We start from the raw sequence: 25,454 nt of genomic DNA, 5'->3' as shown, positions 1-25,454 counted from the left end.
AGTATATGTCTGTGTGTGCGTCTGTGTGTGTGTATGTGTGTATGTGTGTGTGTGTGTGTGTGTGTTTATGTGCACTAGAAAAATTGTCACATCTGGAGCTGGAATCACATCCAGTTATGAGCTGCTTAATGTAGGTGCAAGAAACTAAATTCAAGTCTCCTAGAAGAGTTATCAAGCCATCTTAACTACTGAGACACTTCTCCAGCTCCAAATACTGGAGTTTTATTTTTAATGGGAAATGTTTATTTTGTATGATTTTCATTATATAATACTGCTTTATTTCCTTAAGCTTATAATTATTTTTATTTGTTTTCTTGTCAAATTTGAGTTTTTATTGTTCATGTTTATTGTAATTTTTAATAAACCACAGAATTTATGCCTACAAATATTCAGAAATCATAAAATGTAATATGGGACATTGGTTATGCTAATCTAGTCAAAGAGGTATGAGTTTTACAAAAAAAATTTGAAAATATAAAATGCATTTTTGAGTTAATATTTGTCTCTGCCAGTTTGAAGATAACAAACTGTATTTTAAAATGGATTTTAAAACATATATAGACATAGCAGATTTTGACAAAAATCAGATATCTTTTGGAAAACAACAATATAGCCAGACAGATACCAAAAATATAAGCTATCTAGCATAAAACTCAAAGAAAATACTTGGTCTCAAATCTTCAGAGGATAATGGAGGATTACTGGAGATAAGTTAGTGAGAAAGAGACTAAATAGAAGGATGGGAGAGAAACCTTTTATTAAAATACTTGGGCTCCTGTATTTTAATACAGACATGTAAACCATGGATCTGCTCCTCTTGGCTTGCTTTGTCACCTCATTTCCTTCCTATAAATAAAATGTCTAAAAGCCAGACCCTGTAAATATCATATGATGAGGAATGTCTGTACCTATAAAATATGTAAAAACTGGTACATATTTTCTGCAAGAACAAATACTCAGATAACAGTCTCTGTCATTGTCATCATTACTCAAAATAGAAGATAATGATTAACAACTTCACGAATGACTACTGCTTGAGCCAGGGAATGGCACTGTTGGGAGATATGGCCTTGTTGGAATAGGTGTGGCCTCATTGGAGTAGGTGTGTCACTGTGGGTGTGGACTAAAAGACCCTCATCCTAGTTGCCTGGAAGTGAGTCTTCCACTAGCAGCCTTTGGATGAGGATTTAGAATTCTCAGCTCCTCCTGTACCATACCTGCCTGGATGCTGCCATGTTCCTGCCTTGATGATAAGGAACTGAATCTCCGAACCTGTAAGCCAGTCCCAATTAAATGTTGTCTTTTATAAGACTTGCCTCGGTCATGGTGTTTGTTTGCTCACAGCAGTAAAACCCCAACTAAGACAACTCACAAACATCTGGGCAATAGTTTCAGCACAATTTATTAAGTCTTTAAACTGTTTCATTCTTTCTGATGATTCTATTTTGCCAAATCTATTATACAGACATAGCATAGTAAGATACTATTACACTACATTTAAGAGAGCATTGCACTACATTTCTACTTATAGACAGTAAAGAAATATCTTTACCAGAGATAAGCAGCAAGCAGTCCAGTCCAGTGGTTAATGGTTTGATTTCTGAAAGTGGAATACCTGTGCTTAAATTCTGACTCTCATCGAGTAGATGAAAGATGTTGAGTAAATCATTTAAGGTCGATGCTTCAGCTTCCTTATGTCTGGAGATGGAGATCATTCTAGGTCATATGTCTCCATTAGTACTAAATGGGGGAAATGGAGGGGGATCTCTTCCTTACCATAGATGCTCATGAAGGGTCTAATTATAAAGTAAGAAATAAGAACACTTCATCCGGGGAGAGAGGTTCTAAAGTAGATTGGATGTGTGAGTTTAGGTTCACAAACATAGGCAGTCACTATATTTAGTCTGTAACACAGGAAATAAATCATACCTATTTATTCATGTTAATATTTTACTATAAAATATATATATCAGTACACACTGGGTATTACTTTTGACACCATTAAATTTTGACTACATTGCTAAAAATTAGTTTATTTTATTAGAACCACAGACAACAGTTCAAAATAGTTTAATTGATAGCGTGCAACTAACTTTATATTTAATGAAATCTGTAGTTGACAAACTAATGGCCCCTAAAGACATCCACATTATGAACTGAAAAACCTGTCAGTGCTACCTTCTATGAGCTAAGGTACACTGCAGATTATGGGATGGAGAAGTTGTTATTAATGAGTCAAGTGGGTCAAATGTTATCATGATGGGCCTTAAAACAGGTAACAGGGTCAGAGTTAGCTGTGGTGTTTGAAACAGACTGAAATGACAGAAATGGAGGCCAAGAGCCAAGGAACATAGACAGCCTCCAGAAGTTAAAATAACTGGGAAAAGATTCTCCCTGGAACAATTACGAGGACATAGCCCTGCCACTATCTTGACTTGGTGAAGGTGACTTTGTCCTTCTTACCTTCTGTACTGTAAGATAACCCCTAAGCTGTTTTAGGTTACTAGGGTTGAGGTCATCAGTTTCAGCATCTATAGGGAACTTACGGGACATCTTAAAGGGTGAGAAAAAGCTCTTTTTTGACTTCTTGGTATATATTAGGCTCTTCTGCTTTTTAAAATACTTCTTGTCTGAATAACTTAATCAACATACATCTACAGAATAACTTTTGATTGAAATAGTTGATAGCCTATTCAAAGACTTAATAATAAAATAGAATGTTGGCACTAAGTCAGAATATTGGTTTATATTGCAGTAAAATTATAGTGTCATTAAGTCCATAAATACTAAGTTACATAAAGCAGATATTCAGAAATAGATCAATTAAAATAGTAATGATATTCTTTCTGTATCCCACTACTATAAATGGCTTTCTATTTTTGCCTTGGTACTGTCCTAATTTTCAATAAGCAGTATCACTTTCACGATGACAAAGCACATCAACACATCTTAACAAACAGCACTATATCAAGAAACATGTAATATAAGCAATTCCACTAGGTTTAACCATAGTTGCCAAAATGCTAATTTAATTAGTAATTTGTCGCTTTCTGAGGACCCTAGTTCAGTTCCCAGCATCACCCTTTAGCAACTCAAAACTGCCTTTAACTCCTGGTCTCCATGGACAGACAGACAGACAGACAGACAGACAGACAGACAGACACACACACACACACACACACACACACACACACACACACACACACACACAGTATCTAAATAACAACAAACTTTATTAAAAGTGATAAAAACTATTATTGTAATCATAAGAGTTTGGTTTTAGTTATGTACATGGTCTATATGTTGGCTAATTTTGTTTTATGTGAGATAAAGATCTAAATTCATTTTCATGAGGAAAAGAACAAAAAACCAGGCATAGCCCTCACAGACTGATGCACCTTCCACTATGTGTGGAAAAGTGAGTTTTAGCTGAAACTGTGCTTGCTGTTTGGAAAGTCATTCTACCCTCTTATGCCTTGCTCTTTTCCTATGGGATGAGGGTATAGGATTAAATAGACCATAAAATTCCTCTTAACCCTATTGTCTGTAAGTATGTGTGGCTATAGAAACATTGCATTTACAGTCAGGATTTTAGGCACTGGTTATTAATCAAGAAGGCTAATTCACAAAAAGCAAACTACAAACAAACATCCACTCCCAGACTTTAGAGTCTCATTTTGCTAATATACAAGTGTTGCTATGAGTTTGCTTCCAGCATATATAGCATACCCATGCCAGGCCCCGTGCTGCCAATTTCCCCAGCCTCAGTTATTTCACAGCATTCTCTTTTTTCATAATGTCAGAAAATAAACTGCAGTGTACTAAAAGCTTCAAACAAGTGTTGGCTCCAGGTGGTGGCGGCAGCCTGATGCCTGGCTGGTCAACTGAGACTTACAGCTTGTTATGTGTCAGCTCTTTAAGGAATGCATTCATAACCTTGGGGGAAGAGGTCTACATTCTTCCAGGAAAAGCAGACACATTAAAGCAACTTACCGTCTTCTCAACTAAATGCAAGGCCGGGTGCACGTCCAACAACTATGGGGTGAAATGAGAATGCCCTGTTGGAGTCTGCCTTAAATGAAATTTTATTCCAAGTTGGACATTTTCTATTTTTCTTCCAGAAAATATTGATAACATGCCTGTTCTTTGAAAAAGTCTTGGGTTACTTAACATAGATTTAAAGAAATTTATGAGTCTTGTTGGGTAGAAGAATCATGCACAGATTGAGCACTAATGCAAAACAGAAAGATAAATGTCAAAGAGAAATATGGGTGAAAGAAAAAAAAAATTAAGTCCACATGTTCTTTCGGGGAGATGCATGTATAGGGTGCATGTCATTGAAGGGTGCTGGACACCTGAATTTAAGAACTGAGGTAGAAGGAGACAGCTTTGTTGATGAAAGAAATAGAACGAGTAATTTCCACAGGGTATGGGACATTCAGAGTATCTGGAGAAGATAACAGTGAAATATGATGGTAATTTCCATTCTGGGCTTGAGAGTCATGACAGAAAGATGGAAATGATGGATAATATCTGGATTGCAAATGCCTTGCACAGCTACATAAGGAGACCACACTTTTTTCCTATAGATAAAAGAGAGCCACTTATGACTTTGACATAATTATCTAATTTATCTATACACAGCCATCCCAATTATAGGGGTCAATAGTAATTCTCACTTTGTTGTGAAAGCATTCTAATCTCTCACTCAACAAGTGAACAGGATTCCAAGCTCGTGTCCCACACCTTGTGCAGTGAATTCAAACACAATTCTGCAAGGGCAGATCCCATTTGTCACTCTAGTATTTCAATATTGTCTGGTGTTGGAAGAGGAATGTTCTTACACAGTCCTACCTTGAAAGATGCAATTATGAATAGGAAATCCACTTGGGCTAAAAGGGAGAACTGGTTAGGCCAATTGTATCCAGTGATTTCAAGGTTCCTTTCCCTAGCTTCCTAGACACTCCCTTTTGGCTATGGCCCCTGTACATACTCCATGTTCCTTCTGGCACTGGAGCTAAATCTATATTCTGTATAGGACAGAGGAGTGTCAAATGAACCTTATTGTGGATAAATGGGTATGCATTTATACAGAAAAGAATAACTGTATTCATGCTATACAAAAATGGCAGTACTACAAAATATCTTTTTATATCTGTCATTTTGCAGTGGAAGTTGTATTTTCTGTATCTTTTATAAGTCTTTTATGGACAGACCTACTTTATTGTATTATACACATAACCGAATTTCAATTGATAATTTATTAAGCCAAGTCTTCCCTCTGCAGCGCAGGCTAGGTTTCCTCACAGGACTGGGGGAACAGCTGGCTAACATATTTTGTATAACAGCACTGGAAAGCATGGTTTTTATTTTCTCTTAGGTCTCTAAAGGGAAGATGGCTTATTTGTTCAAGAGCGTCAGAGATAGGAGGTCTGACCTCATCATCTGAAGTAGATTTATCAGCATGGATGTGCGATGGTGCAGTGAGTGTTAGATCAGCCAGCCTCACACTGACAGATCATGTGCCAAGCATTAAATCCAGGTGGTGGTTGCTAGCTCACACAGCCCATCCACCAGCATGGCTTTTACTAGTTCACACAGCCCATCCACCAGCATGGTTCTCATGGCTGAGTTTGGCACTTACCTCAATGAAGAAGATGCTGGCTGCTGATGTTGGATGGTGATACATATACACTGTCACCAGAATGACCGCCGCTATAATGAGGACCAAGATGAGAATCCCAACAATGAGGCCTGCATGGAGGGTTCCTCCTTTCTTCTCAGCTGCACTGTCATCTGTGGAGGCTGAAAAAGACCCCAGTGGTCAGGCTCCTTTATATATGTACCCTTAAAATCAAAATTTCCTTTGTGCAAAATTCATGTATGTAAGGAAGCGACACTGAATCTTTACCATGTCAGTTCAGGCTTGTGTGTTTTAACACAGCCAATATCTGAAGTTGTTTAAGCAACAAAAAACCCCATAATATTAAGGATTAAAAATAAATTTTGTGTTGTTAATGGTGCTGGGGACCAAATCCTTGGACTTAACCATGTTAGGCAACCACTCTACTGCTTAGTTGAATCTGAAGCCCCTGTAGTAGAACTTCAATTTCAAGTTTAATAAACACAACTAATCACCCTTTGGTGTGTGTGTGTGTGTGTGTGTGTGTTTGTGTGTGTGTGTGTGTGTAGGTAGGTAGGTGTGAGGGGCAGATCAATGTCAGGAGACTTCCTCAATTGCTCCTAGTCTTGATGTTGGAGTCAGGGTCTCTGGCAGTAACTGAATGATTCTAATTGGCTAGATTGGCTTAACATGGGGAGACTACAATCTCATTGTAGTGACTGGGGCTCTCACAGAGCCCTGTTTGACTAATAGCTTAAAAGTCCCCAAAGTTTGAAAAGCATCTCAGATTCTGTTTACTATATGTTAACTCTCACTGTAGGTCTCATCTCCCTCTCTGTCTTTCTCATCAAAGTTACACTGTTATTGCCCAAAATGACGACTTTTCAAAAACAAAAAACAAAAAACTATCTTATGTTCTGTATGTAATTTTACATGGAGGAGTTTCCATTTTTTTCTTTCGGTTTGCAGCTCAGGCATTTTCAGAAAGGCTGTTCATGAACCTCAGAGTACAATTCTCAAAATCTGTTTTAAACTGAAAAGAGTTTTGGAAGCATAACAGGTGGAGGCAAAGGGAGTCTCAAATGGTTCCATCATTTCCTAAAGGGAAAACTATAGCACATGAAAAGATTACAATATGCTGCAGCCTAGTATCATTTTCTACAAATTCTAATAAGGTGTACACCAGTATAATACCAATTTTCTGAGTTAGAAAAGGGAGGAATTTAATTTCCAATGAAATGACTATCCAAGTCAAAGTCAATCAACCACATAAAATAATCTCTGAAGTTTTCTAAGATTCTGTGATTTTTGATAACTGTTCAGTCATTTTGAGATCGTCCTAAATTATGATTACCATATGGATAACTATGTTAGTGTGTAATATGACTGATATTTCTGAGTCATTAGCTAAATCTCAATATGGACAGACATTTTAGCACAGTGGTCCACAATCTTTATATTAGTGGTTCTTCTCTGTGTTATTCTTACTCTTTGGCTTTTTTGTTTTAGATATCTTTTCACTGAATGAATTGATAAGCATTGAGGGTTCTCTTGTTTGTAACTTTAAGAATTTGTTAGTAAAATACAGAATTCTATGTGAACAGAATTCTAGATAAGCAAAGAAAGTTCACACAATTCTTCACACTACTTAATTCCCGTCATCAGGGCCTAATCCTAGCTCTCCCTTTGTTTTTCTCCTGTCATTATTGTGATTTGCTTGACCCTCCATAGTCAGTGATTCTTCTCTAAGTCCAAATACTCAAAATCCTAAAGGGTTTTCTCCCATTCCAACTAGCAAATATAAAATTTCAAGAGCAATTCACGATATAAAGTTGCCCTATACAGATGCATGTTTGTTGTCTTGCATACGCCCAATCAACATCTCTAAGAGGTAGGCATTATCATCCCTGCCTTTAAGATGTGATGTAACAGAGGCATCAGGAAATTAAGACCTGTGCTAAAGCTGCAAAGTTACTAAATTAGAGCTGGGTTCATACTGAGCAGGCAGGCTGTAAACCTTGGTTCTGACAGTCATTTCCTCAGCTAACACTGAGCTCTAAGCATTTCTCTTCCCTTTCATGTGACATCATGAGTTTGGCATATCATTCTGATAAAAAAGAAACCAGGTAATTTCAAGGAAAGGAAAAATAATTTATACGACAGTTCAAGACTTAGCTTTGTGTCATTCACAAGGGTGTTGGTCACACCTCTCGTGAGGCAATCAGAAGCACTTTCTTGAGTTTAGGGAAATAGCAAGTTGAGAGTGACAGAGGATGAAAGATGAAGGAATAATGAAGGACTTTGAAATCAGGTTACAGCTACTGGAAAGACATTTCCATGAAAGCAAGTGACCTCATCACTTGTTCTTACTTGCCCAGACCATACTATGATGTCAATGACAGTATTACTCCATAGTTCCTAGAAGAGCACACCATCTGGATACAGAGTTCTTAGGGAGAACACCTGGGATGCAGTCAGTGCTTACTTAATGCTAAGCTGTGATATTAATACCTTATTTTTATATGAAGTTAGTTGAGGGTAATTATAATGATAGATTCCTACCACCATAAAAAACTAGACATTCAACTTCTTTAAGAAGTATGCACTTATGACTACATCTTAAAAACAAGTGACTCTGATGTATCAAATATGTTTTCATAAGAACAGTAAATTTGAGGAAAAATGTCACACTTAATTCCAAAATATTATAAAACATGATAATGCTAATTTTAGAACAATTCCTACTGATTGTGTATGGTGTGAGACAAAACACACACACACACACTATATATATATATATATATATATATATATATATATATATATATATATATATTTGAGAACATATTTCTCTACTCCCATGTAATTTAACCAATACTTTTTCTTCCCTCTTCATTCTATAAATACTTTAAAAACTCCTATATTCCCGCTGCTTTCTAAAGACTTTAGGAGCAACAGAAACCAGGATGATATTGGAGTGTTAAAGGTTGTTGAACTGAAACATCTATTTGCATTGATGTATTTGGATTCTAAGTTCTCCATTTGGTTTTTAATTTTTCATTACTTCTCAAACAATACAGTAGGATATTCAGATGGTTATTTGTAGACAACATGCAGGAATCATCAAAATTATGAGTATCTCAAAGCCAAACTAAAATGTAAAAAAAAGTAAAAGCAAGTCCTTGGTGACACCTTTTATTTGATGTTAATTCATGCGCCTAAAGGGAAGACACTCAAACAAACTGAAACCAATATCCCCTCAGAAAAGACAATAAACTAAAATGTCATCTTTGTAAAATAATCAGCACTGATCTATTAAATTGGCAGAGAGGCATGCCGAAGAAAACCCTGCACATACCTCAGGTATAGACTTCTTTTGCTGCCCAAGAGTCTGTAAAGGGGAATGTTTAAGTATGGTTGCGAGGTATCTGGTCATGAGATCAAAATTCTTAGGCTTTTCTTGGAAATATCATAAAAGAATTCATGCCCCAAAGCAAACCAAACCAAGACACTATCAATACAATAATACACATGAGATTATTAAAATATTTTGTCTTTCCTTTACCTTTTTATTGAGTACCAAACTAAGAGGGATTAATGATAAAAAGCAGCGAGACAACACAAATGGGACCTCCAGTCCAAAGAAGTGAATACTAGAAACACACATTAAAAACCCACACAGCGAAAGCATTTTATAATATTTAAGAAGTGATTTAACACATAAAAAGGGCATAGAAAATCAACCCTATCAAAGGCGGCACACTCTCATGTGGCGCTCAGTGATCCATGGAGGGACTTTGGCTTTTTAGGAGTTCATAGAATGATGATAAACATTCAGACACAGAGGACCAACATTTGTCACATCTGTCAAAGCAATTTGTTATTGCTGCCTGAGATTTTGTCACCATACAGTGAACACACAGAGTTCTTCTAAATGTAGAAAATAGTCAAGACTTTATGGGAATTGATTTGTTTACTTTATTCCAGATAACACTCATAACTAAATGAGCTAATAGGAGGAAAATCAAAGAAACAAAGAGAAAGGAAAAAAATGGTCTGGTGAAAGGAAAAAAGTTTCACATTTTTTCCAAGCGAAGAGGTGAATTTTAAAACTGTATCTTCTTGTTTAAATATGGTATTCTTAGAGTTTATGTGTGTATAATAATGATAATGTACATTTAGCATTAGGTATCACAAATATGGTAAAATATTTTATCACATTGCTAAAGAGACTAATGTCTATGATCGAATCTCACCAATCCTCAAAGTCTGAGAATAAAGTAAAATTGAAAATTCTTTCCTGAAATGGTATCCCCATTAGAACTACCTCTTCTCTGGCCTAAAAGTGAAATATACCAGCCTATAAGTTCCATACCTTATTAATATCTTTTGGGGATTGAAGGCTTGGTGGATTGGGCAAAGTCCTGTACAAATCTGCTCAAAATCCATAACTCTTACATAGACATTGCCAAAATCTTCTTCCTTTGGAATGAAATTGAACTAAAAATGCCTTAAATATCAATGATTCATGTTTTGATTAAAAACACACAGGCACACCATTTTCCTTGTGGAATATAATTTAAACCATTTATATACTAAAGCAAGTAATGGAAAAATCACGTGATAAAATTTTTAAGTAAATTGATTCTCCTTTGGAAGTTTCCCTCGTAATTGATCTAGTTTTGTAGCGTGTTTTTTCCAGCCTCTGCTTTTACTCTTTACACTCACTGTCATGACCTTGACTGAATGCAGTTTTCCCCTGATGATTTATGCATTTTCTAATTTTTCATAACTCAGTTTTCAGGTTCTTAATATAGGAGTTCACATTTTCTAGATGTGTCTTACTCTATTAATATTTCAAAAATGTTTATGGTGTACGTGTGTTTTCACATCTGTGCTTGCACGGGTACATGTCCATGTCTTTGTGGGAGTACATTTCATGTATGCATGCATGTGAACATGTATGTTTCTGTGTGTGTGTGTGTGTGTGTGTGATGTATGTTGATTAGTCCAACCTTACAAGTTATGGTTGTATTTTTTTTTTAACCTTTATGTAGTGTGTTCTAGAGACTGAGATCAGATTACAAGGCGTATATATCACCGTCTTTTACTTATGAAGCCATCTTGTTGGCAAAAAAGTTTTCAAGGATGAGAAGAACCTAAAAGTAATTTATAAAGTATACTAAAGTATACCTAATACTGTCATGATGCATATTGTGACATCCCATACATGAGATTTAGTAAGTTCCCTAAAAAACACCCCATAGACAAGTGCACACACACACACACACACACACACACACACACACGTATGGTGTGTCATGAGAATAGCACCTGCAAGGCAGTTGGTCTCACCTACATTTTACAGTCTTTTCTGTTGATCTTTTCTAGTGAAATTTCATTCATGGATGCATCTGAAATGTTCTGAACTGAGAGAAGTTAAAGTATAAAAATCCTAGTTTAAAAACAATAATATATTATTTCTTATCCTTGAAACTGAATGCAAGTAAAATATCCATGAAACCATAAAATAAGAAATGTTGGATTTAATCAAAATGCAGGGTCAGGGCAGTCATGTGCACAAAGACATATTGAGTCAGTGGAACTTTTACTCTGAGAATGTGGAAGTGCCTCTAAGTAGACCGATATTATTTACAGCTACTATAGGACCACAGATGAGATGTTGGTGTCTTCCACTTTTTTTCCTTTTTTTTTTTTTTTTTTTTTTTTTTTTTTTTTTTTTTTGTCATATGCTATTCTTTGTAACCATCTACTAGCTTTCAAATACTTACTTTTAGAATTGCCTTTAGCTTTGGGGACTAAATTTTTCCTAATGTTAGCATTCTATATATAGTTATCTTCTTTATTTCAGGCTCATTTACATTTTTGTTCTTTTTATCCTTCTTAAGAATTCTTTGTCAATTTTACACACACACACACACACACACACACACACACACACACACACACACACACACTTTTCTATACTAAGTAGACATGTTTTCTCCCTGCTCTATCCTCTCATCCTATCCTCTCCCCTTCTTCTTCCCCACAGGTCCCATCCTATTTTGCCTTTTCCTTTGTGGCACTGAGTTTGGTCATGATTGCTTGAATGTGCATGTGTGCTTGCTTATTTACTAAAACACAAGCAACATGCCACTGATCATTGATCCTCTCTCCTGAAGCATCCATAAAATTTTGGGTAAAATTTCATATTAAAAGCAAATATTTGTGTCTAAGTTTTCAGCTAAGTATAAAAGTAAAGGATTTTATGAGTATTTCTTTGTAGAAACCCCACCAAACACTTGCATGGCTAAGATAGTAAGAATTTTAATTATAGAAAAATTTTCAATAGTTTCCTAGCGAGTATATTCATTATGGAACACCAAAGGTGTTGCTGAAAAAGTATTGTCAAGGTTGAGTAAGTTAGAAAAAGGTGACTCTACCTGTTTTTGAAACCCATCTTTTTAATAATACAATCACTATTGTTAAATGAGCATTTGTACAAGTGTCATCATTATGAAAAAAAATGTTTACCTTGCTATTAAATGAATCACCTATTCTGAAAATAGACTAGAAATCCTTTTCAGGGAAATACATATAGTTCAATAGTGTAGTGTAAATGAAGAAAATATCTAATAAAAAAAAAAAAAGAATGTGGACTCATACTCTGTCCACAATACCAGGAAAAGGTCTGGAATAAAAATAGATACATTTCTGAAGCAGTGAGCTGATGCATGACCTTCAGACTGCCAAGAATAGGAGGCCACACTGCCTGGCCAAAAGGACAGGTATCTCTTTCAATATTTGTCCTCTTGTAAAACAACCACAATAGTACTTCCTGTCCCACGATGGCTGTGGAAACATGGGGTGATGCTTATAACATGCCTGTCCTTAGTCTTTGCACAGTGAGTATTCAGTGAGATGTCTGCAGCCAGCACTTCTCAGAATAATTGCCATCTTGCACATTATGATACACTATCATCATGTTAATATTATTGCTAATGTTGTTTTTGAGATCAGTTTACCATAGAGTTTATCAAGTCTTTAAGAACTAAACTGAATGCCTCAAATTATTCCATAGTACAAAAAAAGAAGGAATACTTTCAAATTTATGTAGCCAGAGTTATACTGATAGCTAAAAGCTAAACTCAATAAAGATATAATAAAAAAGTATAGACCCATCTTCTTGATGAATTGAGATGTATAAATTCTCAACAGAAACCTTGCAAATTTTATCCAAGAACACATCAAAATGGTCTTCTATCTTGATCAAATAAGCTTCATTCCAGAGATGCATAGATGGTTCAATATACATACGTGAACACCTGTACCTCACTTGATCATTTCAGTAGAAGTAGGAAAGACCTTTGCAAAATAAAATAAATAAAAAATTATGGTAAAAGCCCCAGAAAGACTAGGAAGAGAGGAAAAAAATACCTCCACAAAAGTTATATAAAAGAAGCCTAAAAATAAGGCTGTGATAAATGTGTAAAAACCAGAAGCACTTCATCAGGCACAAGACCAGGACGTCCACTGAACTGACTGCTTCTCAGTATTGCACTCAAATTCTTAGCCTCAGCAATAGAGATACAGATGGAGAGAGAAGAGATGCAAATATGAAAGAAGTCAAAAGTATTCTTTCTTTTAAATTATATCTTATTTTTCTGAGATTATAAATACAATTATATCACTTACATGTTTCCTTTACCACCCCCAAGTCCATGCCCTTCTTTTTTCTCTCTCAAAATCTAGGACTTCTTTTTCATTAATGCAAATGGATGGATGGATAGATAGATGGGTAGACACATAGATAGAATCACTAAGTACCTGCTCAGTCTGCATAATTCTACTTGTATTTTCAGATAATATGCATATATACATAAAAGACTCTAAAGAGAGTCCACTAGGAAATCCCTTAATTGACAAATGCTTTTAGCAAAGTGGTGTGGTAAAAAATTAACACATAAAAAAATTAGTAACCCCTTATAAACCAATGACAAATTACTGACAAAGAAACCAGGGAAACAGTCCCATGTACAGTAGTCACCCTACTCCTCAAAAAAAAAAAAAAAAAAAAACCAAACAAACAAAAAAAGACTTCAGGATAACAGGATAACCTTTAACCAATAAAGTGAAAGAGCCACACAATTAAAACTTCAGAACATGAGAGAAAGAAACTAAGGTAGACAACAGAAAATAGAAGACCCTTCATGTCTATAGACTGGGAAAATTAAAATTATAAAATATCCACACTACCAAAGGAAACCAAATATAATAAAATCCCAACAAAAACTTCAATTCCATTGTCACAAAAAAATTTAAAATACAACACAGAAACACAAAATAACCCACAGATGATCCTAAGCAATGAGTACCAGGGAAGAGTTTTTATGGGGAAGTATGAAGGTCAGTCACACATATACTTGTCCTGAATCCACCTCTAAAGAAGGATCCAGTCTGGAGCAGTAGCTAGCATGTGGCACACAGGAAAAGAGCCACCATCTGAACCAAAGACTCCCACTGTCTAGATCTAGATCTAGTAGGGATCGAAATAAAATCAAATTATCGGAGGTCATAACTCAGGTTCATGTATCCTAGAGTTTATGCTTAAACTTAAGAACTTTTGAATTTTAAAACAAACAAACAGAAACAAAGATGTGGGTTTATTTAGATGCTGGAGGTGCTATTCTGATAATTCTTGTATCTCCGAGTTGTAATCTGAATCTCTGATGCACTTAAAATCTAAAGATGTGTGATGTCTGCTTAGGTTTTCTAGAAGGAAATATAGGCAGCATTCCTTTAGTGGTGTATGTATCTCAAGGAAATAGAGATTGGTACGGAACAATACTCCCTGCCTCCTGTAACCCTTGACTACAGCCTAGACTTTAATGTTAGCTCATGTCATTAGAATCAATAAGTGATGCTTCATGTATGAAACAGAGGGAAAAAATTACCTGAAACTGTTAAGGCCTAGACTGCTGGATGTGTACAGTTTAGAACTCAGTATTAATGTAGATACAAGCTAAGACCTTGCCCCCAACAGTGACAGCAACCTGCTTAGGAAGAGATTTATCATAAAATTGTGTTTCCACACTGTCTGCTCCTCAAGACCCTGAATGTCACATACAGGAAGAATATATCTGCATGTGTTGATTTTTTTTTCAGAGAGAATATTGTTTGTCTGTAGGTGAGCACGAGATGGATCTAAATTCATTCATAAAGTCGATTCCACAAAAGCCTTCCCCCTGACCAGTAGCTAACTCTTCCTTGATTTTAACAGTTGTACAGACTTTGCTCTCAGAGTACTGAAGGATGGGTTCTGAGAAGTAACAAGGCTCCTTAGGATCTTACAATGGAGTTGGCAAAGTTGGTGTCGCCTATCTGATCTGTGGGGTAGTTTTAGTCGAGGAGTATTGTCCACTAAATGGGTGCAGAGTCACGTAAGTAACATGAGAAGCAGTAGCCTTGGGAGGAAGTATGGTGGTAAAGAGCTGTGTGCATGAGAAACATGAGGCCCTGGAAAAGGGCAAACAAACTCCTTGCTTCTGCCACTTCATGGGTAAAGGGATGGCAGGTTGCAGTAGAGTGTCAACCTGTGGGTCATGACTATGATAAAAAGCATACTAAAATGCCTTCTTTTCTCTTTTTCTGAAATCAAGGTAAAATTTATATTATTGAAAGATGTAGACTGTATATATGCAAACTCACAAACTTAAATAACTATGTACATCCAAGTAATTATTATTTAAATCAAGATACAGGATATGGTGCCTGCAAAGACCACTCATAAGGAAAGAGTGCTAACCAGATACACAGTCAATTGTGTTGGACTGGTGAGATCATGGATCTTAGGACAAAATCTACTACCACCATTTTGCTAGCTCAACATACAACTCAACTACATTCCAAATCTTATCCTTTCACCAACTGATAAGTGTATGCATTCATCCTCATCCAAGCATATTCTTTATATAGCAAATGGAAACCAATATGAAGAAAAAAAAAAAACAAACAAAAAAAACAGCTAGACATCATCCAGAAATCTGCGGGTGGTGGAAAGTCAGCTCCAGTAAATACATTTGCAGCGCAGCTTTTGTATCTATGGCTCAGGGAACATCATAGGAAAGGGGGCAGAAAGATTTTAAATAGCAGAATACCAAGAAGTCTGTTGAGAGACTACCTCTTTTAAAAATGGCAGCATAAAGAAGATACCGCTCCTAGACAAAGGACTACGTAGGCAACTAACAGCTATGGAGAGAGAGGGAGAACCAACATCCCCCAGAAAGGTCCCCTGACTTGATTATCCAATATTAACTGGTCATCCCTGAAACCTTATCACCGAAACACAAAAGTGGACTTCAGAGCTTTGACTTATGTATTTGTGCACATGTAATAATAGCAATCAAAGAAATGAGGCTATCAATGGGAGAGTCAAGGTGAGGGATTGGAAGGAAGGGACATGGGGAGGGGCAGGAGGGAAGGAAAAGAAGGGGAAACATGATATAATTGTATTTTAAATAAAGCATTAAAATTAATTAATTAATTTAGAGTGGCTATTGTATAGAAGCTTGCTGTGTTGTACAGGCTTTGGGTATGGCCAGTTTGAGTGCATGAAGTTCTTTATTAGCAACTTCTCTATAATGAAGTTTTAACTAATAAAAATAAATAAAATATTCAACCTTTCACAAAAGAGGGCTAACTTTTCTTATAGAGAACCCATGCTAGTTCCCAATATACTCTAGGTGGCTCCCAGTGTCTGTAACTCTAGCTTCAGGAGGATCCTATTCCTCTGGCTTCAGCCCCCAGGGGCAGGTGTGCTCACTTGGCACCTCCGCACCGACACATAATCAATAAGTAATAATAATTAAGGTGTGAAACAGAATTATGTCGTGCCTTCAAAAACTTTCTTGTTCCCCTCTCAGTCTTTATCATTTTCAATCCACAGGCAAGCACCATACTGATTTGTACTATTGTAAATTAACTTTGATAGTACATGGATTACACATAGTTGGAGTCAAACTACATTGAGGCACTCAGAAGCAGCCTGGCTGGTTTATTTACCTTCTTGTGCAAGATCTCATTAATTTATTTGATTTCTTCATCACTTCTTTGAGTGTGATTAAATTTTTGTTATGATTTCTCCTCTTTTCATTATACATTATGTAGCATTACTCACTTGCTACATATTTGAGGATAATCCAAATATTGTATTTTCTCCTTAGCTTCCTTTTAAGATTTTATTTTATTGTTATTATGCATAGTTATATAATATGAGTATACATATATGCATATTATATACATAATATTACATATGTGGAAGGATCACACCACTTCCTCCTGTCAGTTCTCTCTGTTCCCCAGTTCATGGCCTTTCATGTCCTTGTGACTTACATATTTTATGAGACAGTAAAGCCTACAAAACACTAATGAGAGAAAACATGTAGTATTTGCCTTTCTTGGACTGAATTTATTCATTTGGTAAGATTAAGTTATAACTGACAAAAATGCATATATTGTGTTGACATTTTGTTGCTCAGACTAATAGCTTCCAACCCACACACGCATCAGTTCGTAGTGAGAGAATTTAAGTCTACGCTTGTTAACAGACTTTTTACTGATCCTTATCTGAGTCATTCTTATGACTTACATAATTTGCGTGTATGTGTTTATAGGAGTGTAGATGTGTGTTTGTGTGTGTGTGTGTGTGTGTGTGTGTGTGTGTGTGTGTGCATGCACATTAACACTCATGCCCAGGTCTGGGGGCCAGAAGAAGGTATCCGACTCCTCAGAGCTGCAGTTATAGGCATTTACTGCGATGTACTGTTTGTAATGCAAGTATTTGAGTCCAAACCCCAGCGTCTCATGATTGCCCAGAAAGTGCTCTTAAATACCAAACCAAATCTATTTATGCTTTATAGCTGTTAGAAACAGAGATCTAAAATCAGTCATATCCAACTTGGTTTGTATTTATAAACTCCAGGTTTTATAAGTTGTGATGATGGTGTGCAGATTTCCCATCTCTTCATCCTGGAGCTCGTTATATTCATAAGCTTTTATTTTCCTGGTGCATAAATTTTCCTCAGCACATAGTTGAGCCTTGACTTGGGTTTCTGGTGTGTCACATATTGAATACAGGGCCTCATATATTCTGGAGAAGCCTCCTGTCGTCACCTGGCCATACCACCAGCTGTGCCCTTTGCTTTGGAAGATGTCATTTTGATAAGTAATGCCCAGTTATTACTTCCAGTGAAGACAACGGTTATGGAGCTGTGTTGCCATTTTGCTATTTTGGCCTGCCTGTTTGATTGGACCTGCCTGCTGTGTCCCTCCATTCTTTCTTTTAGGCCTTCTTTAGGTTTAACAAATACATTTAACACTTCTATTTAAATATCTCCAAGATTTTCAACTTAACATTTTAAAGCTATTTGGTTTTTTTCTGTAGTGGTGGCTAAGCATAAATGTTAGGATCCATTAAAAATGCTTCTGCTTAAATTTATAAAACAAGTTGCTAATTGATTATTGTAACTGAATTAATAACATTTGGCCACAGTTTACAAAACTTATGAATTTGTGTTAAATAATTAACCCTTGTCTCTCCTCAACAAGTCAGAAGTAAAGTTTTGCATATTATCTGAACACTGAAGAAGAAAATTGAAGAAGAAATTAGTCTTAATGGTACAGCAAGCTGTTAAAATAGGTTAGAGATTTTGAATCACTGCTTTTTAAAAAAAATAATGTGGATCACTGTATTACATGAGAAGTACACACTATTTATTTACACACAAATGAACAGAACTTACTGCATAACTCGACAGCCTAAAGGACAGAGTCAGTCTCTCTCTCTCTCTCTCTCTCTCTCTCTCTCTCTCTCTCCCTCTGTGTGTCTCTCTCTCTCTCTCTCTCTCTCTCTCTCTCTCTCTCTCTCTCTCTCTCTCTCTCTCTCTCCCTCTGTGTGTCTGTGTGTCTCCCTCCCTCCCTGTCCACCTTCTATTCCTCTTTTTCCCTCTTCACTTCTCACAGTTTTTTGTTTTGTTTTGTTTTGTTTTGTTTTGTTTTGTTTGTTTATTTCTTGAGACAGGGTCTCAGGTAGTTCAGGTTGATTTTGAACATACTATGTAGCTAACCTCTTCCTCCATACAGGTCACCACTAGTTTGCTCAGGCTGGCCTTGAACTGCTTCTGTACCTCAGACATGCCTTGGAATGTGAACCTTTCTGTTTCATCCTCCTGATTGGCTGAGGCTACAGCGCTGTGCTTCTAAACTCCCGCTAAAATATATATATTTAAACAAGATTCCCTAGCCCAATGCTTCTGATGTTTCATATTTTAATGAAGTTATCATCAAACCACTTGCCACTGGAATCAGTGGAAATATTGACCCCTGGGACCTAAGCCAAGAGGTTAAAATTTAATTGGTTTGGGCCAGTTTCAGCTTAGAATCTTTTTGTCAACCAGAACAATAAAATTAGCAAACAACCACATGAGCTCATTATAAAGAAAGATGAGAACCATAACTCTAAAAGAATTGAGGAGAGAAATCTTTAATCCCAGGGCACTTTCCACACATTCAAAGCATAAGAAGTCTTCACTGTTATACTAGATGTGTGCTCAGGATAGAATTAGGGCTAGCATGAAAAGTAGCCATACAAAGCCAGAGATGAAACAAAATGCCAAGATATTTTACAGTGTTCCAAACAGAAGGTGATAGATATTCAATAGCCTGTCAAAAAAGAAAGAACCGTCTCCATTTACTTCTGAGACTGTGATCTACGGAGGATGCAGATGAAAAACACAAGGCAACACAAACACAGAGGAAGACAAGGTGCCTTGATGATTTATATATTTGAGAGAGAAAATAATTTGACTGGAGGATAAATGTAACAGAACACACTTGATCTGTGACAACAGACTAAAGGTACAAACAAAAATTGGCAGGGAAGAAAGAGGGGGCTCAGAAGCAGTTTTGTGAAAGTCAGAATAAAGTTCTAAAGTTTATCTGCAAACAAAATGTCTTGGGCTTAAGTTCAGAAATAGGAAATCGAACACAAGAGGATGTGAGTTAACCAACCATTCATGGGAGCACCAGAGCTCATCTCTGTTGGCTTTTTCCTCCATTCACTCTTGAGACATTTGCTCCTGAATTAGCTTAATCAACATGCACCAATGCAGCGATTTCATCATCTCAGTGCAGACACCATTCATGATATGTTATTCTTACAGACAGGGGTTAAGCATAAGAAAACAATTGTCTTCTGAGAGGATCTACCCAGCAGCTAACCAAAACAGATGCAGAGAACCACAACCAAACATGGGACAGATCTCAGGGAATCTTTTGGAAGAGTTGGGAGAAGGACTGAGGACCTGGAGTCGATAGGAACTCTTCAAAGAACACAGAATCAACTAACTTGGATCCTTGGGGGAACCCAGAAACTAAACTACCAAGCAATGAGCATACACGGTTTGGATCTAGGCCACGCCACACATATGAGCAGATGTGCAGTTTGGTCGTCATGGGTTCCCCCAATTAACTGGAGTCATAACTACCCCTGACTCTTTTCCTTGCCTGTGGATGTCTTTCCCCTTATCTGGCTGCCTTGTCTGACCTCAGTGGAAGAGGATGTACCTAGTCCTGCAGTGATTTGATAGGACAGGTTGGGTTGGTACCCTGGGGATCCTCCCCCTTTTCAGAGAAGAAGGAGAGGAAGGTAGGGGGAGGGGCTGTCTGAAGGGGGTACTGGGAGGAGCAGAAGCTGATATAATTACGATGTAAAGTGAATAAATAAATTTATTAATCTAAAAATTGTATGCTCAAACATTTTTAGACAGAAAACTCCACTCAATCTGCTCATGTTTTTGGAGCTTGAACTAATTTTCACAATTTTGGCGTAGCAGAAAAACATAGCTAAGTTGAGTTGAATTCTGGTTGAAACTTTATGTCTCAATTAAAAATCATGCCCGTTGATTTATCTAATACATCCCTTGACTGTCCTGGATATAACTGTCTTTGGTTTGCATTCTGAAGACATTTATGGTTTTAATTAGGTAACGGGTGCCATTTAAAGACAACCTATTCAAATATCACAAAAGGCCTTTAATGGTCATGCTTGCTAATACATACAGTTCAGTCATTATTAAAAGCCAGAGCTCTTCCCTGGGCTCTAAAACCCAACAGAAACTTTGCTTCATGTGCATAAAATGATTATCCACATGGCCATGAATTCTATGAACACAATCGAGGTTCTCTTTGCAGGTTAATGGAACAAGAATTTCTAGAGAAACCAAAAAGGATGACAGAGCTCTAAATTAAAATTTGAACACAATCTATAAGATATATACTGACTGTGATGTCACTGCATTCCAAGGGGGCATTCATGCATCCTGCTTTCAGCAGAACAGATGAAATGGAAAGTAATGTGCAGTTAATTTTATAGGAAAGAAACTTTTATTTTTAAACATTAATAAATATAATCAGTTATCTTAGAGAAGAAAGAATGCAATGGGTATAAGTGAAACAGGCATTCTTTATGTTCAGGTTGATGGTAAGAAACCTGTACTGTGGGGCAGGGCGTGGTGGCGTACACCTTTAATCCCAGCACTTGGGAGGCAGAGGCAGGTGGGTTTCTGAGTTCAAGACCAGTCTGGTCTACAGAGTGAGTTCCAGGACAGTCAGGGCTACAGAAAGAAACCCTGTCTCAAAAAAACAAAAACAAAAAACAAAAAACAAAAAGAAAGAAAGAAAGAAAGAAAGAAAGAAAGAAAGAAAGAAAGAAAGAAAGAAAGAAAGAAAGAAAGAAGGAAGGAAGGAAGCCTGTATTGTGAAGGAGAAGTGGTTTTATGAAGCCTGCATTACTGACAGGGAGTCTTCTACATAGCACAGATCCCCATCTCTACTCATCCCATGGACTCTAGTTATCTTTGTTGGTTTGTTTGTCTGTTTGCTTGTTTGCTTTCATTCCTTTTTTGTTTTTGTTTTTGGACCTTCTATCCTTATTAAAAATTTAACATCAGAAACACAAGGACTAGGATTCTGTTTCATTTCTCAACCCAACCCACTGAATTCTTCACATGTTAAACACTAACAGGAATGAAATCTAACCTTACACTGTTCTTGCAATCCTACATGCCCTTTTGTTACGTTAAAAAGAATGGAATGAGAATTAATGTCTACAAGTGTATACAAAAGAAAGGTATTCACTCCTACCTCCACTGTCTTTGAGATGTAGGGCGATCTTCGTGTCATCTGAAAGAGAAGTTGAATGTTATCATAAGAGAAAAAGATCCCAAAGGTGTATGAATCTCATCCTGGATAACTGGATTAATTGCTTTAACTCAAACACTTGGTTTCTATAATTTACTGAGTGTAGTTTCTAGTTTAATGAGAGATCAAGATCTAACTTTACATGACGTGCATTATAATTTCTCTTGGAGTTTTTGTTTAGACTAAAATACTAGTGACATATCTGGGAATCAATCCTGTGAGAATGATAAATATCTAATTATAGCATAAAATACAATTTTAACTTTCTAAAACAACTTATAATAGAACTTTACTTGAAATCAAGGTTGAAAACATTAAAAATTCACAGGAACGCTTAGGATTTATCAATAGTTAAAGGTTTATCTTAAAAGTTTTATGTCAGTAACAATATGAAAAAATAATTTATAGAAAGACTTTGTTATTAATGGATAAACATAGAGTGTAGTTTTCCATTTCGAAGATTGTATTTTACTATGAAAGTTGGGGTCTCAATTGAGATAATTTTTTCATAGTCTTTAGAATAATATTCCAAAATAATGTGAATTTAACTCTATGTCTATGTCACTCTTAAAAGAAACATAATGCAATTGACATTCACCCTCCATCCCTGTTTATTCCTTTTCCTTTTTAATATTCACTTAAGTTTCAATTAAGAGATAAGGGTTCAAATTTAACTTCCTGTTCCAGAGAGAGCAGGGATTTTTTGACAATAAGATATGAAAAAATGTTCTCCCCTACTCAAGTATCACACCTCTCCCTACTTCTTCCTAATACCATATAGAATAGAAAATCATGAAATATTTTATTTCCTTCACACATGAGTTTCACCAGGCATGAACACTTAAGTAGCTTTTCCTTCTCCATAATAGGAGGTACCTTTCAAGGACAATTTTATGACATTGACACTGTCTTGTGGTTGACTGTACTCAGAACACACTACTATATAACAATATGTGAGTAAAATTATCTATTGTTCAGAATTTCATAACAAGTCATTTTATATGCATATTTCTTTTGAATCCTGTATCAGGTATGTAGTTTGATGATTTCTAGGTTTAGTCAAGTGACAAGAAGCCCATGTTTCCTTTCTAAGGAGAACAAAAAGCCAGATCATGGCTAGCCACTAAGGCTTAAGAAGATCGTCTCGAAAAACCAAAAAGAAAAAAAAAAAAAAAAAAAAAAAGAGGATTGTCATATGCAAAAAATTCCAGTATATGTTTTCCGATCATGTAATTCTGAATCTGAAAAACCTTTAAGGAAGTTAATTTGCCAAACAACATTCTATTTCTCCAAGAAATAAGAATTATTGAGTAACCTTTTCTTTCCTACAAAAATAAGCAAATAATCTTGTGTGTACCTTCTGTAGGCAGGCTGGTGGGCATCTGTGACGTCACAGCTCTCCTGGTGGTGGTCAGGACCCTGAATTGTGTGGTGGTTGTGTGGGAGTTCGTGGGAGTTTGGGATGTTTCCCCTGGCTCTGTCTTCTCACACATCTTCTCTTTTGACTAGTAGGAGACACAGAAGTGAAAATCAGCAGACTGCACCATTTATGTTTTTAAGAGTTACATCAAAGAAATTGGACTGGAAAGCAAAAACAAACAAAACAAAACAAAACAAACAAACAAAAAAAACCCCAGAACATCTCAAGCTGATATTAGCAGTAAACTGTTTATGTGCTAGAGTATTTATAGATTTTGGTAATTTACAAAGTTTGTAAGATAGAAGGGGGGAGGGTTAGGGAGAGTGAGAATGAAACAATTCTTTAGATATTTGGGATCATCACCTGTTTAAGTTTTTGTATTATTATCTTTGTGTGTTTATTTCATATAGCTGCAAAAGATGTAATGCCAAAGGCAAAAAGAGATTTAGAAGAAAAGCATGTTCCTACGGAAAAGGTTTAACAACTACTCAGATGCATGAAAGGAAAGTACATTTTCTTCACCTCAAATGGACAGTGCTATACCTTCAGCATTAGCTAATTCCTCCTGGCTCTCTTACGACCTCAAAATTCATTTACTACAGGTCGAACAGAAATTTGAAATTTTGTTTTCTCTGATGAAATATCAAAACCATTCAGCTAAAACCCACATATAAGCACAGCCTAATTCTATCAGTACTATACAGAAGACATCAGGAAGAAACACATCTTTTAAAAACTTATATCTTATAAGAATAAGTCCCATAATTTTCATTGGTAAAAATTCCAAATTCTATAATTAGAAGTTGATGTTATAAACAACCTACTTTTGCTTCATAGAATCCAATGCTTTGATACTAGGTGGCTGCTCTAAACATGAGAGTCCACAGGGCCTATTTAAGAAGTATCAGTAAGTGATGGTCTTGTCTATAGTGGAGGATGAAGAATCTTTCACCAGTGAATAAAGAGTCCCTTGAAAGCTATTTTTTTCAATACTCAGAATTTATTCTTTTTCAATTCACTGTTTGTTCTCAGCAACAATGACCCAATGATCATGTTAGCTCTGAATACTCCCTAGCTATCATCCACAGTTCTAGATCTTCAGATGGAAATCTCTACAACTACTCTCAAAGCTCATTTATCATACTTCAATCTGTTTGCATATCTTTGTGTTGCGGGAAATATTAAAAAGAGTACAGCAAGTTCCCGAGCTACACCCAGATACTCTCTGCCCCTTCTCTCTTCCTCTGTTCAACCCAGAAGCCCCACCTACTCGCCCAGATATTGGTCCCTTTTTTCATTGGGGAAAGGTTCACAAGAAGTCACCTGAGTAAGTGACTTATTCCTTGCTCCAGAGAGCCTCTCCTGGGAAAGCGGAATTAACATCAAAACCCAGGCATCACCAGGGTCATCCACGACATCTTTCCACTTATATTCTCCATTGAATGCACAATAATTGTTCCTCTTCAATCACCCTCCCAAATACCCTTCATCTAACTTTTCAATGCCTTCAAATACATCAGAATATCATTATATTTTAAGCCCTCATTTTGGAAAGTTCCCAATTCTGTACAATGTAAAAGATCTTCCTTAATCTTGCCCACTCCAATGGCAGGTCAGACAGAAAAGTCACCCCGAATGGAAACTTATAGATTAATCTGCTTTCTCATTTAGAATATCAATGGTTCCTGAAAACAATTCTGTAAATGATACTCATAGTTCAAAGGCCATGGCACCAATTTCTTCATTTTTCTTAATAACCACAATTCCATAGTGGTTTTCCGTGTTTTGCTCTTGGCATGCTTTTCATTTCCTTGATGAAAGAGACCATCAGCTGGTTTTCTTTACAAATCATCACACAGGTTTCCACATAAATGCATCCCCTCTTACTCTTAGTCCAGAAGGCAGCTACTATTCCTTACACACACGTCCCGGATCTGCTCAGATCAGCCCACTTCCTTGGGTTTTTCAAACTTGTTCAGAGGAAGCATTTGCTTTTTAACATTAGACATTTGTGAGTCTCTGAGGATTTGTTACTGCTAACGTGCAAACATGCATAATCTTACACTCCATCCTCCCACTGTTCTACAACACATCCTGACATTGCCCTCTTTTACTTTTCCATCTGTTCATGTTCAGGCTTACAAGGAATTC

The 25,454-nt window shown here is 36.4% G+C and overlaps 1 protein-coding gene across 3 annotated transcripts in view; it reads right to left on the bottom strand.

The window, feature by feature from the left end:
- The window catches only part of Plxdc2 (plexin domain containing 2), a 385,031-nt gene that overhangs the window by 19,700 nt on the left and 339,877 nt on the right, over nucleotides 1–25,454 (bottom strand). For all 3 annotated transcript variants that reach the window (XM_021192904.2, XM_021192901.2, XM_029536023.1), the window contains 3 exons: nucleotides 23,241–23,388; nucleotides 21,827–21,865; nucleotides 5,645–5,805 (listed from right to left, as the gene is read on the bottom strand). In XM_021192904.2, the coding sequence (XP_021048563.1) occupies nucleotides 5,645–5,805; nucleotides 21,827–21,865; nucleotides 23,241–23,388 (348 nt within the window). The remainder of the gene's footprint in view (nucleotides 1–5,644; nucleotides 5,806–21,826; nucleotides 21,866–23,240; nucleotides 23,389–25,454) is intronic.

This window comes from Mus pahari, chromosome 3 (assembly GCF_900095145.1).
Source record: "Mus pahari chromosome 3, PAHARI_EIJ_v1.1, whole genome shotgun sequence".
Lineage (NCBI taxonomy): Eukaryota > Metazoa > Chordata > Mammalia > Rodentia > Muridae > Mus > Mus pahari.
The sequence above is the reverse complement of the archived record's forward strand: the minus strand, read 5'-3'. Positions and strand labels throughout refer to the sequence as shown.